Consider the following 18,282-nt stretch of genomic DNA (forward strand, 5'->3'; position numbering starts at 1 on the left):
GAACTCTTAAACAAATACTTCGTCGAAAATAACAAATGTTTTGGGTTCCTATGTAATCCATGTGTTGTTTATTTTGCTTGTTATATAAATAAACTACTTTAAAAGGACTTTGTTTTTATTTATTCTTTGCAGAGTTTACCGGAAGTTACGTGATGACCACGAAAGCCGCTTGTTTATGTTGTTACTGCTGAAACCGTCTATATAACAATATAATTTAAGTTTGGTTATACATACAATACCAGATTGCAGGATGCAGCAATTAACCAATCAGATTCAAGTATTCCAGACAGTCGTGCAATGAAATGATCTATTTTAAGGGAGGTTTTTAATCACAGAAATAAGCCCTGACAGTGTGATCAGGACCGACGCAAAGTGGAGGGTCTTGTTTGACACTGAAGGGGCTTATTTCACGATAACAGGCTTATTACAGGATAATGTGGCGATAGTATAAGGCTGTTTACCTTATAGGAATGGGACGGTATGAAATTTTCATTTTATTTTTGAAAATCACAATTTAATATTTCATGTTCCTGAAATTATTTCTGTGGTAAAAAAATTAATAAATCTGTCTAATAAGTTTACTGTGAATGAATACAATACATTATTTTCTTTTTAATGCCTTCTTGTGCAAAAAACTATGTTGCATGTGCAAGCACCAGCGTCAAATTGATTCTGGCTGGACAGGATTTACCGCAAGTTTTCCAAATCATGGTAATCAAACACGGTTGTAATGATAATTAAATTTTAAAAGATAATACTAACTGTCAGGACATTTTATCGTGATTAATCGTGAAACCGGTAAGCGTCCCATCCCTATTACCTTATAAGTAAAGTATTTTAACTATTGATTTTTAACGAATGAAGACTTTGCATGAGGAAATCCGGTTTGCTTTCGGTTTTAAACGTTCATATGTCATGAAAACACTATTTGGTTTAATCATTTGTAAATATAATGTCATATATGTTATTGAAAAACATACATTTAAAGCAACACTATGTAGTTTCCATGTAAAAATGACTTACAGCTCCCCCATGTGGTTGAAAAGCGCAACAGTGCCTGGTATCAGACACTCTTCTGCAGGCAGGGGGAGGGGCGGGGCTGTGTGCTCTACCCTCCACCGCCACTTTCAGAGTTTGCTTGTAGCAGCTAGGAGGCCGCTCAGGTTGCAGCAACAGTACAATTTGTCCAAGAGCTTATCACTGAAATAATTTTAGAGACATTATTTAAAGGTAAAAAAACTACATAGTGTTGCTTTAATTTTTGTGTAATTTTAAAATGTACCCATCAACATGATTTGCAGCATCGAAGTTACTGTGTGTTAATAATTCTTAGCGGTTGTTATTTGGGAATAATAAACCTGCAAATGTCAAGACTGGCCAATCAGAATAAAGCATTCCAGCGAGCGGGCTAATATTTTACAATAGGATGTTGCAGAATGTAGATAAAAAGCAAACGGACATCTGTATTTTATTAACTAAATTTAATAAATGTAAACATTTTCAACTGAAAAGAAAAACTAATTACAGAAAAAGTAAACAAATACACAGGAGCACACAAAATCACTGAAATATATTAATCTAATCCAAAATGCATCCATCAAATGCATCTCCAATGCTGTATTACAAATTGAAAAATTATATAAATACTCCAGTGTGCATTATAAAGCTATTAGAGACAAAGAGAAAGACAAACAGTCTTTGACAGTGAATCGCCATACAAGGATCGGAAACAGGCTCAGGTTGATCTGAGTCATACCACACACACACTTACTTACGGACACACACACACACACACACACACACACACACACACACACATTCTCACAAAGTAGTGCACAAACAGAGCTCTACAAGACGTGTCTGTCAATAAATAAGGCTATTCACAAAATTCAAGTCTCATAAAACGGTGGCTAACACCACCTCTATGCAAACAAAAAATATGTTACATCAGTATGTATAAGCAAAGCAGTAAGGCATTGCAATTTAGCTGGGAATAAAATAAGAAAAACTTCAATGTTTTTAAATCTAAAACATATGACTCAAGAACAAGTATCTGGTGTAGTAAGGTGGGCGATTATGTAATTGCAGGTACATTTTGGTGTCTAAAGTCATTACGTGACAATGAGTACCAAATTATTCAAATGATTAAAAATATAACCTTTTGAAAAAAGCAGAAAAATATAATGACCTGGACAACCAATGGACCTGCATCAATATTAGATCACCCAGGGGGAGTGACATTCCTTCAGCATCGAAACATGAAAACAGACAATAGTGTTCAACCTTAACAATAAGCATGGGCAGGAAAGTATGAATTGTTCTTAATCATACTAGAATAGCCGTTAAGACATGTATGTACGAGAGCATGCAGAGATATGCAGAGTACCTCTGAGAGGTAATAGCGTGCTATGCTAGGGTAGTAAGTGAATGCTATGGCTCCAAGTCTTCATCATCCTGCTGGGGTGTGGCTTCTTTGAGTGGGAGGGGCATTGCGTCAGTACCAAGAAGACCACGACGCAAGACGTAAGGACAAGCCGGCCCACTGGGGATGTCAGCAAAACCTAGAGAGAAAAGTAGTGAGATAAGACGAGTGTCACTTCTCTTTTTGTTTAAGTAAAGTAAAAAAGTAGTGAAACCAAATGTGTCGTCGTGTCATATTCTACCAAGCTCCATTGATTTTACCATCACTCTTTAATCAGCCTGTGCAATTATATGACAGCAAAATGTTGCAATTATATTAAATAAATTAAAGGCGGAGTCCACGATGTTTGAAAAACGGTTTGGAAAAGGAGACGGGCCGACTACCAAAACACACTTATAGCCAATCAAATCAAATCAAATGCCGGGTTGCGTATGTGTGGGGCGGGTCTATCAACAGAAGGTCCAGATTCTATTGGGGTAGGGGCATGTTTGTTTAGGCGATTTCAAATATCAACACTGGCTTTCAAACATCATGGACTCCGCCTTTAATGTGTGGACTTGTTAACACAAACTTTCTAATAACAGTTTGATGATTTTCCTTGCTGTTTAAAAAAAGAAAGAAAAACGAACAAAAAAGGCAGTGCACGTGTGGCATGCACGTGTGTGGCGTGCGTCGTCACTTGTTGGTGCACAGCGCGGAAATACCAGAGCGAAGATGGATGCAGAGGAGATTGACAGTGATCACGTAGCTAAAAAAAACTCTACGTCTGTTGTATGGCGGTATTTTGGATTTAGGATTACCGACACTGAGAAGTTGCTACATCACGTGGCAATACGAAAACATTTCTAATTTTACAAATACGCATTATCACTAAACTGTGTGTGGATTTTCCTTAAAACCCATCAAGTTGACTCATGATACCATACATTATAATCGCAACCGCACATCGCAATATTAGCATCAATAACCGCAATGGGAAAAATTACCCAAATCGTGCAGCCCTACTTTAAAGGGACATTCGACTTTTTTTTGAAAATATGCTCATTTTCCAGCTCCCCTTGAAAATAGTCCCCTTGGTTACTTTCTATGGCAGGGAACTATTTTCGGGAAGAGCGCAATATCAATACGCCTCCTTCAGCCATGTTACATCAGCAAAGTCCTTGATTATTACGCCAGAATGAGAGTTTAGTTCCTAGCCATATCTGCCTAGAAAATCGCAACATTTAATTTTCCGTCCGTCTTAGTACACAATGTAACTACATAAGAGTCAAGTTTTAAATAGGAAAAATATCGAACCTCTTTAGTTATTTTTAGCATGATGCTAACGGTCCAATTAGATTCAATGGATTATGCTAAGCTGTGCTAAAAGTGCTAGCGCCAGACCCGGAGATCAGCTGAATGGATTCCAAAACAAAAATCAAATGTTTTTAACTCTAGGGTTGCTGGAAAATGAGCATATTTTCAAAAAAAGTGAGTGTCCCTTTAAGCGTTTGTGCAATCAAAAAATTCGAATTGCTCCTGAATTTTTTTTTTTTTTGTGAATTTTTTGTCTGAAGAAAGTATAATTTATTTAAGTTTTTATATTTTTGTCTATTTACAGAGTCACAACACACAGTATTTATCAATAACTGTAATTTATTAAATGCCATTTATGTTTTGTAAAAAAATACCTTGCACTTAATGTTGCAGTCAGTGTTAGAAAAAAAAGAGTGTAAAATGTATCTATTTTAATTTAGGTTGAAAAGGCTTAATGTGGTGACGTGGATATATTTTAAGAGTTATACGTGATAAATTGCATTTTTAAAAATAATTAGTTTCCGCCAAAATCAGTATTGTATCTGGTCAGTATTAAAAGTCCATTCTTAATTTTATGCAAAATTTTACATCATCTTTTCTCCCTTTTTTCCCAAAACATGATATACGCCAGTCCTCCTTCTCTGAAGAATGCAATAAATCCGCTCAACAAATCACAGCGCACCAATCCACGCATTGTAAACAATAAGGGCGGTGCTTTGAATACACACGTATTCCTATTTTCCTTATTTACTTTGTACTTCGTGATCAACAAACAAACAAAAACAAAATAATACTTTTGATGGCATTGATAAACCTGTGGTGGTTTTCTGTGACGGGAATAAACGTAAGACACCAAACTCAAAAAATCATAATATATTTTTAAAAGTTTTTATAATAAATCTTTGAAAATTAAATTATGGATTTGAATTTTTAATGTTTTTATAACCTAAAGGTGCTATGTGAAAGTTTGTAACAAAAAATAGTGGTTTTCAACTCGTCACTTTCTTGGTATAGCAAACACATTTTCACCAAAATTTGTCAAAATGGATTTATTGCGTTTTAGAACCAAACTTTTCATTTATGTTATTATATTAGTCGTGATGGTTAATCTCACCTTTCATAACAACTTCTGGCAGGCCGTACGGTTCGTACTCTGTGTCATCATATGCGGCAGACATGCGGTTGCGGTTTTGACGTATGCGCTCTGCGAGGTGAGCCGGGTCGGTCATGGGGAACGCCTTGGACAACAGCGTTTGATTTGTAACAGACAGTGGGGTGGGGGAAAGAGGTGGAGATTCAGTGGGTTCTTCATCACTCTCATCTTCATCATCAGTGTCCAGCTGTACGTCATCAGTCTGGGTGCTGGTGTGGATAAGAGGGTGTTTCACTGAAGGGTCACCAATCTCCTCTGTTTGGGTAAACGCACTGTGGACTCCCTGGACCTCTGTCCTGTTAGGATCTCCAGTGACCTCACTGACCTCAGCCTTTTGACCCGGAGCAGACTCATTTCTGCGTGATACTGAACCCACTTCAGCAGCATGGCTATTGTTCGGTTTATCTGTTGCATTTCCATGATGATACTCGTGTTTATGCAAAGCAACAGTTTTTGTAGTTCCAATCTGATTATCTACAGTACATAAGTCCGAATTCTGGGAAGGTTCTCTCTTGTGAAGCTTTGTCATTGTTTGATATTTGCTTGAAATGGAAACATTGATCAAGGCATCTTCCTGTCTGTTTGCTTTGGCAATCTGCTGAAGATCTAACGGTCCATCTTTAGTGTTACTAGTCATTACATCTGACGTTGTTTCATTGCTGTGGTTTACAAACCTGCGCTTACATTCTGGAGTGTTTCCTAGGTCCGTCGATTTATTATTTCCAGTCACAAGTCCCTAAAAAAAATTAAAAGTGTTTATTAGCCCATAAATCTTCATTTCAACAGTCAAGATTTTCCATCTGCGAGTAAACAGCACTATTTAATATTAAATACTGTATTATAATTTATAAAGCCATGTCAAAAAAAAAATGAGGCTATATGGCAGGTACTTTCAGTCTGGGATAACATGTTTAAATGGCTTTGTCATTCAAGGAAAAACCAAGACCAAGTTTGGATTTTATAAAACAAATGCAACATTGTCACATCCATGAATGTGCTTTTAATCATTTTATTATACAGCTCGTTGGAATGCTTGATTCTGATTGGCCAGTCGTGACATTTGCAGGTTTGTTACTCCCAGATAACAATCACTATAAACTTGGTAACCCAAATGCTACAAATCAGTTTGACAGGTACAGTTTAATATTACACAAATATTAACATAAATATATCACATTATATTTACAAATGATTAAACCAAATAGTGTGTACATGACATTTGAATGTCTTATGCACTCTTTCCCAACCAGTGTTTCAAAAAATACATTTTTAATGATTTTCACAAAAGTTTAATGCCTTCCAGAAAATGTCCATTCTTTAAATATATAAACATACAATATATCAAATGAAAGAACAGATCCTCTACTTAAAAAAATAAAAACTGTTTAAAAGCTTTAATTGTTTTGATCACCTTTCAAATAGGTTTCTTAAAAAATATCACATTTTGAGCAAAAAGCTGAAATAATTGCATTTTTCTATAGGACTTTTGTTAGAGATAAGATTCAGAGCCATAATCAAAACCTACACGGAGATTTTGGCCTTAGTGGATGCTTCTATCTTTATAAATTGGGTAAGAGCACCAACCGAAGGGATAATAGTGGAAATTAGGGGTGTCCTAGACTAAAAATTTACACATTCGAATCAGAACTTTTGAATCTTTCTATAGTCGACCGATAGTCGAATCATCTATGTGTATGTGCATGGGTTGGGAGGGGGCTAGACCAGGTACAAATTGGTAAAAAAAAATTCTTTCACAAGCAGCACACAGAAACAATTTTTTGATAAAGTGAGCAAAACTGTCTTTCAAGTGATGAACGAAGACAATTCTGCATTTATATCATTTTTTTAAGGTAAAATGTAAGGCAACATAAACATTTGTTTAATCATTCCTCATAACAGATCTACAGAACATCACACAAAGATAAAACAAAAAAGATTGATAATTAAGCCTAAAAAATATAAAAAATGTGATCCTGCCTTGGAAACCCCAGCTACAATTCAGTGTTTTTATTTAATTTTACGATTTAGCTCGTCAAAGCAGTCATGACCAAAAAACGACAAATGACATTTTGTGATTGTTACTGTAAGTCAGGGGTTTTCAACGTTTTTTTGGGTCGGGGACCCCTTAGATAAGAGAGGCATGGAGCAGGGACCCCCTAATACTAAATGTGTAAAACAAAGATATTTAAGTAAGCAGGAAGGTACGAGAGTCTGCCTTTTCGTATTAGGCACAACGCAAAGTGGAGTAAAGTACAACTGATGACCAATCAGAATCAAGGACTGCAACTGTTTTATAAATAGAAACAAACCATATTGTCACACAGCCATACTATATTAAAATGCATAATTTTTTGTTAAAGTAGATTTAGTTTTTATATATTTATATAATGATAATAATAACAACAATAATAATAATAATAATAATAATAATAATATTTTAGGGTATTTGCAGTGTAATATATTTTCATTTTACTGTGAATTGGACAAGGGCTTTCAGTTTATAAAGAAGACTGATCATGGTGAATGGCACAAAGATTCTGGTGGGGATAGAGGTTGTGCTACTTTATAATTCTGAGGTCTGTTGCCTTTCTCGTGTATCATCATTGCCATGAGTTTAAGTAACGCAGGTTTATTTTCTGTATAGCTTCATATCAGTCTCAGGAGAACAACATGCAACGAGTCCGAGCGCATCTCTTTAGGGAAACTTTTTGAGAGGCGGATTTCAACCTGACTATCAGATGAATCTTGCACAAAGCACCATCACGGCGCGCGTTTCATTAATTTTTAAATGCGAGCGATAGTTTTGTCACAGTTTAAAATGCAGACGCGGTGTGGTGTCATTTGCCTGTTGAATTAGCGCTTTAAATCTGAACCGCGTGAAACAGCCGTCCAAGTTCATAAATATAGATGAGACAACATGTCGCACTGATTCTAAAATGACATTCTGAAAGAAAGACACACATAAGATTTACCTGTTTTATGATGACTTCTGTCGCTACTGCTGCTTCCTGAGTGGACATTTATAATCTTTAGATATTTTATTTTGGTCCGCTGGCTAAACGGAACGCGCGCCTTCAAACCTATGCGGCCACGCACGTGCACAACTTAAAGGGGACATGTAACGTTTTGTACATATATTTTACGTTTTAAGCAAAAAATAGCTTGTTGTTAAACATCATTTGGCGGACCCCCTGCAGTTCTGTCACGGACCCCCTGGGGCCGCGGACCCCCGGTTGAAGACCCATGCTGTAAGTGATAAAAACTAAGCTTTATATACAATTCATTATATGTTCATTTATAACAAGAAAAACGCTGAAATTAATTGTTTTATAGACACTACGCGTTATTATTTAGCAAAGAAATACCTGCTTGCTTTGACTTTGATCATCTCTATTCACTTTAGGTACAGGAACAACTGATGATTCTTATATTATTTATTTATTTCAGGAATCTCTTTTCTATCATTTGAAAGTGAACACCGACCATAATATTTAAAATCACAAGAAAGACAGTCGTGTCAGGCATAAATTAGGTTCTGTGCAGATATTTTCCGTGTCATAACCGAAATTTAAAGAAACTGCTTACCTGTTTTGTAGTTTAACTTTTGACAAGAAAAGCACCCTGTTTTAAATACATTCTAAAACTTACACCCGTCGAAAAACATCCGTTTTTTTGTTTAGTTTGATGAACTGCTAAATATGAGACACAGAGCACCTAGCGTGTTCGGCTAAATTCTGCATGCGCAAGCATGGCCAGCACGCAATAGCGCAACATCGATACAACGAAAAGCAATCCAAAATATACAGACTTAAATTAGATCAGAATTTACGTTTATAATAAATTTTTTTTTTTCTATAAAATAAGGTCAGAAGTAACAAAGTGCAGAACAAATGTGCAAAGTGCCTCAAGTGCACGGAAACAAAACACAAGCCAAATCGTTAAATCAGATAACCCTGACTGAATTATAAATAAAATAAAGAAATTATTAAAAGAACAAAAGTATAACCAGAATTGCCAGCTTTGTCTTTTAAATGTAGAAACAAAGAGGCAATGGTCTGCATTTGTTAAAAATGAGCAAATAAAAATGTATTGTTCCTTGCCTTACTTATTATGCAGCTGTTTACCTCATAAGTAAGATCATGTACAGGCAGCCGGCTGTGATCACGAAATAAGCCCCTTCGGTGTCATACAAGACCCTCTGCTTCACGTTGGGTCCTGATCACACTGCCGGGGCTTATTTACAGCTGAGATTACAATCGGCTGCCTAGGGGTGGGCGATATGACCAAAATCTTCTATCACGATAGGATTAATTTTATATCATGATAACGATATGTATCACAGTAGAGTTTTTTATGTTTTAATAAGGTTTAAATATTTAATACCATAGAAATGTTCATAATTCTCACAAAAAACATATACAAGCATAGAAAGAAGATAAAAACAAACAAAACTCAAGCTCTCTGAAGATACACAGTCAATAAGAATGATAATAAATAATTATGCATGTATGTATAGGCCTATATATATTTTTATTTAAGGTAGAAAAGTGATTTAATCAGGAGCAGTGAGAGATTTTTTTCTCAATCCTGTTTGATTAACACGAGTGACAGACCGGAGCAAAATTAGGTAACTTCCCCTTTAAGACCAAAGTCCGGATCCAATACACTGTTACACATGCGCTTTCTCTTTTAGCTGTTTACTTTCTCTTAAGACCTTACTGGTCGTGTTTATGATGATGCTTGCAAAGACGGGAATTTTGACGCATATGTGTATTTAAGGCCAATAAAGCGGGAAAAATGCTCACGAGCTTAATAAGCAGAGGTCGCGCGACTTGCGCGCTCCTCACAGACAGAAAGAGCAGCGGTTGCGCGACTTGTCCGCTCCTGACACACAGAAAGAACGCACGCATACAGATCTGTTGTCTGTGTTTCAATGGCTTAAAATAACTTGTTTTAAAACTGCAGTGCTTAAATACGTGTACAAACGTTACGTTTTCGCGACCACACGCACAGGAGCGTGACGTGGGCACGTAACCTCGATAGAAACGATAGTCCAAAATCTCTACCGGTTGACAAATTTCTACCGGTTAATTTTGTCTACCGGTTTATCGCCCACCCCTACGGCTGCCTATAGATTATCCCTTAGTTTATTATCACAAAACACTCCAAATTCTCTAAACAGAACAGTCAGGAAGACTCAAAGACTCTATATTCACAAAGAAGTCCTGTTGCAATAAATAATCGTTTTTTGTTTACCTCAGCAGGGTTCGAAGATTCAGTCAGATCATGTGCCATTTGTGTTTCACCTAAACTGGTCTGATCATTCCCATCCTCTGATCCACACTGATGTGTTGTGTCTGTAGTGTGTTGGTGCTTCATGGTCCTACAGTAGACCCATGAAGAAACACAGAAGAGTCGTGTATAAACATCTCTATTATATCGAACATGTGTTACTCCCCAAAACATCCCAGGCCCAACATACCCATTATTCACTTTAAGTACCCCGCACTGCTTTTGAATACAATATGAATAAACACTTTTCATGACTATAACTCTAATTGCCAATTAATTTCAAACAAATCCCAATTCAATCCATTTTTTACCCTATCTGTTGTGCACGCAGCTTGGTAGACTTGCAGGGAAGGAAAATCTCAAACTCTCTCATCGTGATGGACGGGGAGCTGTTGTTCTCTGCTTCTCCCATTGCTGAGATCTTCCAGAGCTCTAGTTCTTCAGCCAGTGTCCGGTTCTTGTCAGAAAGGTTCTGGATCTGGTCTTTTAGTGCCTGGATCTGAGACGCACCAAATATAAAGAGAATCAAATTAATATGACAGAAAAATCAGGGATGTACCGCTGCAAAATGTCTGTGCCGATACCAATATTACTTAAAATGACATCTAACGGATGTCACGAATAGATACCGATAGTACAGGGTTCCCACACCTTAGTTAACTTCAAATTCAAGGACCTTTCAAGGACTTTCCAGGTCCAATACCCTCAAATTCAAGGACTAAATGTGGGGAGACATTTCAAGTGAGAGCAAGGTTACATTGTGTTACCGTTTAAGATACATTGTTACAGTTCCCTTTCAAGGGAACTCGTGCTGTGTCATTGCGGTGACACTTTGGGGACGTCTCCAGTGGTAAGTGCATCTGAATGTGTATATCAAATTCAACCAATGGTGAGGCTTAACGACAAAAACAGGGACATGGGAACCAGGAAGTATATCGCTATCTGAAATATTGCCAAAGACGGCGTTACAGGGACGCAGGAAGTATGGCAAGGGAGACGCAGCGTCTCGTTCCCTTCTCAGGGAACAACAGTTACATACGTAACCCGATACGTTTTCATGTTTCAAACACAACTATGCCAAAAAGCATTTTGGTATGAATCAACATTCACATAAAGAAGATATAAGCATTTAGTTTAGTGTGCTTAAAAAGTCTAGAATTGTTATGATATTATCCTACACTACACAGGGAATAATATGTAGATTTTTTTTTTCAGAAAACTTCTTGCATAAAATAGATTCAAGCACTTTCAATGATCTAGATTTTCAAAAACTTACCAGGGCCTTGATTTTTTCACCCCAGATTCACAAACTTTCAAGGATTTCAAAGAGCCGTGGGAACCCTTATAGTGTTGCTTTAAAGGGATAGTTCGGTCAAAAATGATATAAAACCCACGATTTACTCACCCCCAAGCCGTTCGAGATGCATATGTCCATCATTTTTCAGACGAACACATTGTCAGTCTTTTTAGAAAATGTTTTAGATCTTTCAGTTAATCAAATGTTAAGTTACGGGGTCCACTTCTTCAAGTCCAAAAAATGTGCATCCATCCATCACAAAATAAATCCAAACGGCTCCACAATGATAAACAAAGGCCTACTGAGGGTAATCCTCGCAGTGTTGTTTTAGAAATATAAAAATGTAAAAACTTTATAAACGAAAATAACTCTTTCGGTAATCCCGGCATCTTAGTCGTGTCCACATTCAACATGAGAGCGTATGCAGTTTATGGAGGTTTCTTTGCTGCTGCTCTGTGCCCCCACTAGGGCTTCAGATGTTCCAGATTGATTCGATTTCTATTCTCGATTCAAATTTCGATTCCGGTTCTCGGGTTGGTTTTTATACTTAATTCTCGATTCAACTCAATGAATATAGATTTAATACAAATACTATATTAATAAAAAAGAACAGTGAGGAGCAGTTTACAAGTAGGTGATTAATAAAAAGAAGTTAAAAGCCACAACACTAACGTTGTCGTCTTGCTTACGAAATCTAAAATGCTTCCATACCTCTGACTTTTTATGTGAAGGTGGCATCAACGTCGATGAAGCACCTGAAACACTATTTTAAGCACGGAATGAATGAATGACAGGCTCGCCTCTCGCTCCTTGGTAACATCGCACAAGACAAAAAAGAGGGTGACATCTAGTGTAGAAGACTAGTAATTAGATTAACGGTAATCTAATTTTCAATGTTTGTGGAAATAAATAAGAAAAAAAAATCGATTCTGCCCTTTTATGAATCGATTTTGAATCGACCACAAACAGAGGAGTCTAAGATGGCGGTGTTACCAGAAGGTAGTTATTTACAATTATAAAGTTTTAACTATGGATATTTCTACAACAAAACGGAGCAGATTACCCTCAGAAGACCTTTGTTTATCATCGTGGAGCCGTTTGGATTTATTTGTGAAGGATGGATGCACATTTTTTGGACTTGAAGGACATGGACCCCATAACTTCACATTTGATTAACTGAAAGATCTAAAACATTTTATAAAATAACTGAAAATGTGTTCGTCTGAAAAATGATGGACATATGCATCTCGGACAGCTTGGGGGTGAGTAAATCATGGGTTTAATATCATTTTTGGCCAAACTATCCCTTTAAACTCCCTGTTTCAAATGATTAGGTCAAGCGCAAAAATCAAAGCCAAAAAGAATATTTCACATTTATATACATTATAAGCATTAACATCACATGTTATGTCAGCCAGAAATTATAGTAATTTCAAAGGCAGATATTAAAATCAAAGATAACAAAAGACAAACACAATTTCTCTGTAATAACGTGCACTGATGAATCATTCACAATTAAGACCCACAAATGTAAACACAATGCTAATAAACGTACCTGCTCTTGAAGAGAATGAATGTCTGCTGTAGTATTGCGTTCATATGCACACCCTGTGCTCTCATCTGTTTCTCTCCTTTCCTTCATCTCTTCATCTTCAGAGTTTTCATTAGAAACAACCGACTCCTCCTGTCCTGAGGGGGCGCCGTCTGGAAATCCTTTTATGTCGTCACTGTTTTCAGTGTTTATTATGGGGAAAGCAACATCTTTAGCAGCATCTTTCTCCAGCTGTCTCAGTTTCAATTTTAACTCTTCATTTTCTCGTCTGACAGATAGCAGCTCTTCCTTGGCTACGTTTTCTTTATAACCAAGCGTTTCATTTTGAGCCTTCAGCTGAATTCGAGTTTCCTGTAATTCCTTTGCCAACCTTTCCAGCTCACGATCATCATCTGTGGAATGTTCTGGAATGTCAGGTAGCAAGTTAATAACCTCTGACTGGTCGTATTGCGAACGTGATCTAGTTACAGGCAAGTTTTCAGTATTGGTCGTCAACATCTCTGAAAGTTCACGTCTTTCAGGATTTACACTAGAGGATGAACCGTGTTCACAGTGAGTGTTTGCATTTACATATAATTCACACGGCTTTTGTAGTTTATCGGATACATCCATAGTGTTGGTTTTTTCAACGTCTTGGTGTTCAACAGACAGCAAGTCCTTCTTTAACGTTTGTATCGTATTGTCATTAAACATTTCTTGGTCGCTTATGCTCATGTTGCTAATAACAGAATCGCAGCTAAGTTCTCTTGTGATCTCCGTTAAAGGTTCTTCACCAAAAACAACGCCTGCTCCAGTGCGCTGTGCTTCTTTAAGAAGAGTGATTTTCTCTTGACATTTCTGCAGTTCCTCCTCTTGCTTCTGGAGGGCGCTCTCTTTCTCTTGCAACTCTCCCAGCAGGTTCTCGATGTTCTTGCTCTGGCTTTCAAAAGCGAGAGTCAGGTGCTTGGTTTGAGTGGTCACTTGCTTCTGTAGGTCTTCCAGCTTTATTTGTGCTTGTTTTGCCTTATCCGACTCTCGATCTTTGGCCGCCCTCAACTGCTCGATCTCCAAAACTAAAACGGTAGTGTCGTCCAAATATGCAGCTTCCGAGTTTATCGCCTGTAGCATTTCTTCCTTCGCTGTGCCTGTTGGTTTTGTTTGTGCTCCAAGATCCATAATAAGCTCCATTGCTCTGGTTTCTTTGGAGATCATAGTGTTGTGAAGGTTTACAGAGTCACATATAGATTCAGGAGAAGGAACCGAGTCTCTATTTTCGGCATTGGTGGTGTTTGGGTGGCATCCTAGTTGTAAATATGTGACTGGAAGATTTTCTTTTGATATCTTTTCTTCTAAACGACCGAATCTCTTCAGATTGTCCAGCTCTTCTTGAAGCTGCGTGATCTTAAGTCGTTCTTCTTGCTCTTTTCGGATCTGCTTCATCTGGTCTTCTCTTTCCCGTTCCCGTTCTTCGCGTTCCTGCTCAAGCTTGAGCTGAAGGTCGTCCAACTCTTTTTTCATCCTCTCCATTTCTTTTTCCATAAACGTCGTCTTTTGCTCCATCTCAGCTATGACTTCCTTCAGCTCGGTGCTTTCATCTTGGTCTTTCTCCTTTTCTTCCTGCCTCTTCTCAGCTTCTCTTTCTAACGCATCGAGAGCTTCTTGTAGTTTTGTGCTCTCTTTCTTCTCCTGTTCCAGCTGGACTTCCAGTTTAGCCACGCTGTCTTTGAGCTCAAGTGCTTTGGCACGTTGCTGCTCTGTCTGGGTTGAATGTTTGCGACTCAGTTGTTTGAGTTTGGTCCTGGCCTCCGTTTCCGCCCTCCTCTGGGACTCCAGGTCTTCGAGGCGCTTCTGAAGTTCGTATTTAACATCTCGGAGTTCATCGCGAAGCTCAGAGTTCTCTTTCTTTAGATCTTTTAGAGGCGCTGTGTCACGTTTTTCTATATTTCCCACTGTGTCGCGTGTATTATCTTCACTTTTAGACATTGTGCCGATGGTTGAGTCAGACGTGAGCGAGAATGTGTCCACGTCCTCTATGCCGGTATCTTGTTCAGTCAGCGAGAAGTCCACATCGGTGTCACTTCGTTTCAGTGAGACACTTTTTCCTCTAAACCTCTGTGACTCCTCAGACCCAAAATTCCCAATCTGCTCCGAATCTATGCCCTCTCCTGGCTCTCTGCCCGAGGGGTACTTAATCCTCTCCTCTTCTCTTGTTCGGCTTGTTTGTGGGGCTCTCTTTTTCTGAGTGGGGTGGTGGTATGGGGGAGAACGGTCACGATGGATGGAAACTGAGGGAGAGAAGCAGTCTCCAGCGGAGCTGAAGTGAGGAGCAGAAACGGGTTGAGGAGGAGCGGCCAGCTGAGCTACAGGAAAGAGACAAATCCAGAACACAGAAATGAGCGAAATCAAGCCACTGCATTCACATACCTGCACATACATGTTTCAAGCCTTAAAGGGATTCTCCAGCCAAATATTATAATTACCCCATGATGTACTCACCATCAAGCAATCCAAAATACATATATCCATCATCTTTCAGACAAGCCCATTTGGAGTAAATGTCCTAAAATGCTCTTTAAAGCTTTATAATGGTAGAAATGACCCAAATTACTTTATACCCACACTCGACGTGCATAAATAATTTTTTTTAAAAGAAAGACACGCCCCGAGACAAACCAGAGAAAATTAGACCCGAGTCCGACTCGAACCAGTGGCATTTTTTTTTACCTGACTGGACTCAAATGTAAACGGCACCGACTGTGAGACCCTGCTGGTCTCGCAACCAACTTGGTGAGCTGCTCCATTTGTTTTACTTTGTTATCTGAAGACGACACCCAGGTAACTGCTAAAATGTACGTTACATTTAAAATTGACTGACATGTCTGTCGGTCTGTCTTAACGAAAATTAACCTACCGCCAGCCACACAATGTCACAAGCGCTCTTGGCAAACAGAGGAGAGATTTGAGAAGATCAGAGACGCACACACGCAAGAGAGTTTGGGTTTTCGGGTCCGTTCTGCAAAAACACATTAATTTTAAATTACCCGAGATCACTAATATTATACCGGACCCGTGTCCGAGGCACATGTGAAACTTTTAGTCCCGAACCCCGATCGGGTCTCGGGTCGGACCTTGGGTTTTCGGATCTAACTGGACCCGTGAAGACCTCTAGCTCCAAGGGGTAAATAAAGGTTTTCTGTGGGAAATCGATGGAATTTTGTAAGAATAATATCCATATTTTAAACTTTTAGGAGCAGTTTCCCAGACAGGGATTAGGTTAAGCCAGGACTAGGTCTTAGTTTAATTAGGAAATATAACTAGTTTTAACAAACATGCCTTACTAAAAACATTACTTATGTGCATTTTGAGGCGAAACAAAAGAGTACTGATGTATTTAAAGATATGTCAGTGGAAGTTGTTTTCAGTTTGGACAGCTCTTAAATTTTTTTAGTCTAGGACTAGTCTAATCTCTGTCCGGGACAGCACCCCTTAAACTATTATAACTTGTTATCAGAAGCTTGTTATTATAGTTTAAAAAGTTAAAAATATGGATATTTGTCTTACAAAATCGCATCACCATAACCCACAAAAGACCTTCATTAACCCCTTGGAGCCATGTGGATTACTTCGGTGAAGGATGAATGTACTTTTTGGGCTTCAAAGTCAGAAGTTGTTCCCTGATCCCAGTTTTGTACCATTAGAGGACATTTTCTAGAATCACTCCAAATGTGCTCGTCTGAAAGATGATGGATATATGAAGAGTTTGGTTCCAAAACGCAATAAATGCCTTTTTTTTTTATTAGTTACTGCCAAAATCAGTATTATATCAGGTCAGTATTTAAAAGTAAATTCTTAATTTTACGCAAAATCCAATATCCGCCGTGTTATTCTGTCACCTTTTCTCCTTTTCTGCAGAATGCAATAAATCCGCTCCACAAATTACAGCACACCATTCCATGCAATGTAAACAAATAATGGCGGCGGGTTGAGTACACAGAGTCCTAGTTTTCCTCATCTACTTTGTACTTCGTGATCCACAAACAAACAAAAACGAAATAATACTTTAATAGCATTGATAAACCTGTGGTTTTCTGTGACGGGAAAGAAACGTAAGCCATCAACATCTAATAATTTACGCGAGGCACTCGGGAAACGATCGCTTGTTCTCCCGACAGCATCTAGTTTCTCTCGTGCTAACACATTGACCCCAGGGGATCTTATGAAAAACTTTCCATAATTTTACTCAAAGTCAACGGGAATCACAGCTGATCGCTGTAAAAAATGTTAAGCGATGACGTCAAGTATAACCGCAGCAATGACAGTGTTCCTAATATGACAAAGTAAGTGTTTTGATTAATGCCATTAATGTTTATTTTTTTAATCAGTGTGTACAACTGTTCACCTAAATGAATATAAAATTACAAAAATGAATGCACATTTATACATTGATTGAATAGATTCATAGAATTTAAAAAAAAAAACATGGATTTATTGCATTTTGTGGAAAAAATAATTCGTTTTTATAATAAATCTTTGAAAATCAAGTTATGGATTTGAATTTATGTTTTTATAACCTAAAGATGCTATGTGAAAGTTTGTAACAGAAAACAGTGGTTTTCATCTTGTCACTTTCTTGGTATAGAAAACACGTTTTTACCGAAATTTGTCAAAATGGATTTATTGCGTTTTGGAACCAAACTCTTTATATGCATCTCGGATAGCTTGAGGGTGAGTAAATCATGGGGTAATTTTGATATTTGGCTGGAGTAGCTATATATATATATATATATATATATATATATATATTTCTGGAGCTTCACCATGTTGGTTTCCATATACAAAAATAATATGATGGCATTTTAATATAAGTAATTCATAAATAATCTGTGTTTAACTGAAGAAATTAAGTCAAATACATCTGGGGTGACATCACCCCCATATCTGGGTGAACCATTCCTTTAAATCAGTGGTTATCAAACTTTTCAGTGTTATTCATTGTTTCCATAATGCTGGCTTTCTTCTCCTTACATCCAAAAACACACTTCTTCTTTCATGCTATTGATGAGTCTTAAAAAAGTGATGCCTATAACTTAACATCCTTGGTTCTCGCTCTCTCTGTGATTGATGTGTGGGCGTGGTTTTCCGGGGGAAGTGTCCATAAAAAGAAGTAATACGTATGGCTTATCCCTGAAACGTCAGCTAGACCTGTATTCGAAAAAAAACTTTCGAAACTTGTACAAACCCTGGCAAAGTGCGTTCGACACAGAAATAATGTCACACATCCAACTGTTTTT

General features: G+C 37.7%; 1 protein-coding gene across 1 annotated transcript in view; it reads right to left on the reverse strand.

Moving 5' to 3' along the window:
* Positions 1-1,480: 1,480 nt before the first annotated feature.
* The window catches only part of LOC135761972 (uncharacterized), a 42,164-nt gene continuing 25,362 nt past the window's right edge, over positions 1,481-18,282 (reverse strand). The window contains exons 12-16 of the mRNA XM_065275236.2: positions 13,016-15,351; positions 10,475-10,662; positions 10,128-10,254; positions 4,833-5,607; positions 1,481-2,561 (exon numbers count right to left, since the gene is read on the reverse strand). Coding sequence (XP_065131308.1) covers positions 2,431-2,561; positions 4,833-5,607; positions 10,128-10,254; positions 10,475-10,662; positions 13,016-15,351 — 3,557 coding nt within the window. The 3' untranslated portion in view covers positions 1,481-2,430. The remainder of the gene's footprint in view (positions 2,562-4,832; positions 5,608-10,127; positions 10,255-10,474; positions 10,663-13,015; positions 15,352-18,282) is intronic.

This window comes from Paramisgurnus dabryanus, chromosome 16 (genome assembly GCF_030506205.2).
Source record: "Paramisgurnus dabryanus chromosome 16, PD_genome_1.1, whole genome shotgun sequence".
NCBI classification, from domain to species: Eukaryota; Metazoa; Chordata; class Actinopteri; order Cypriniformes; family Cobitidae; genus Paramisgurnus; species Paramisgurnus dabryanus.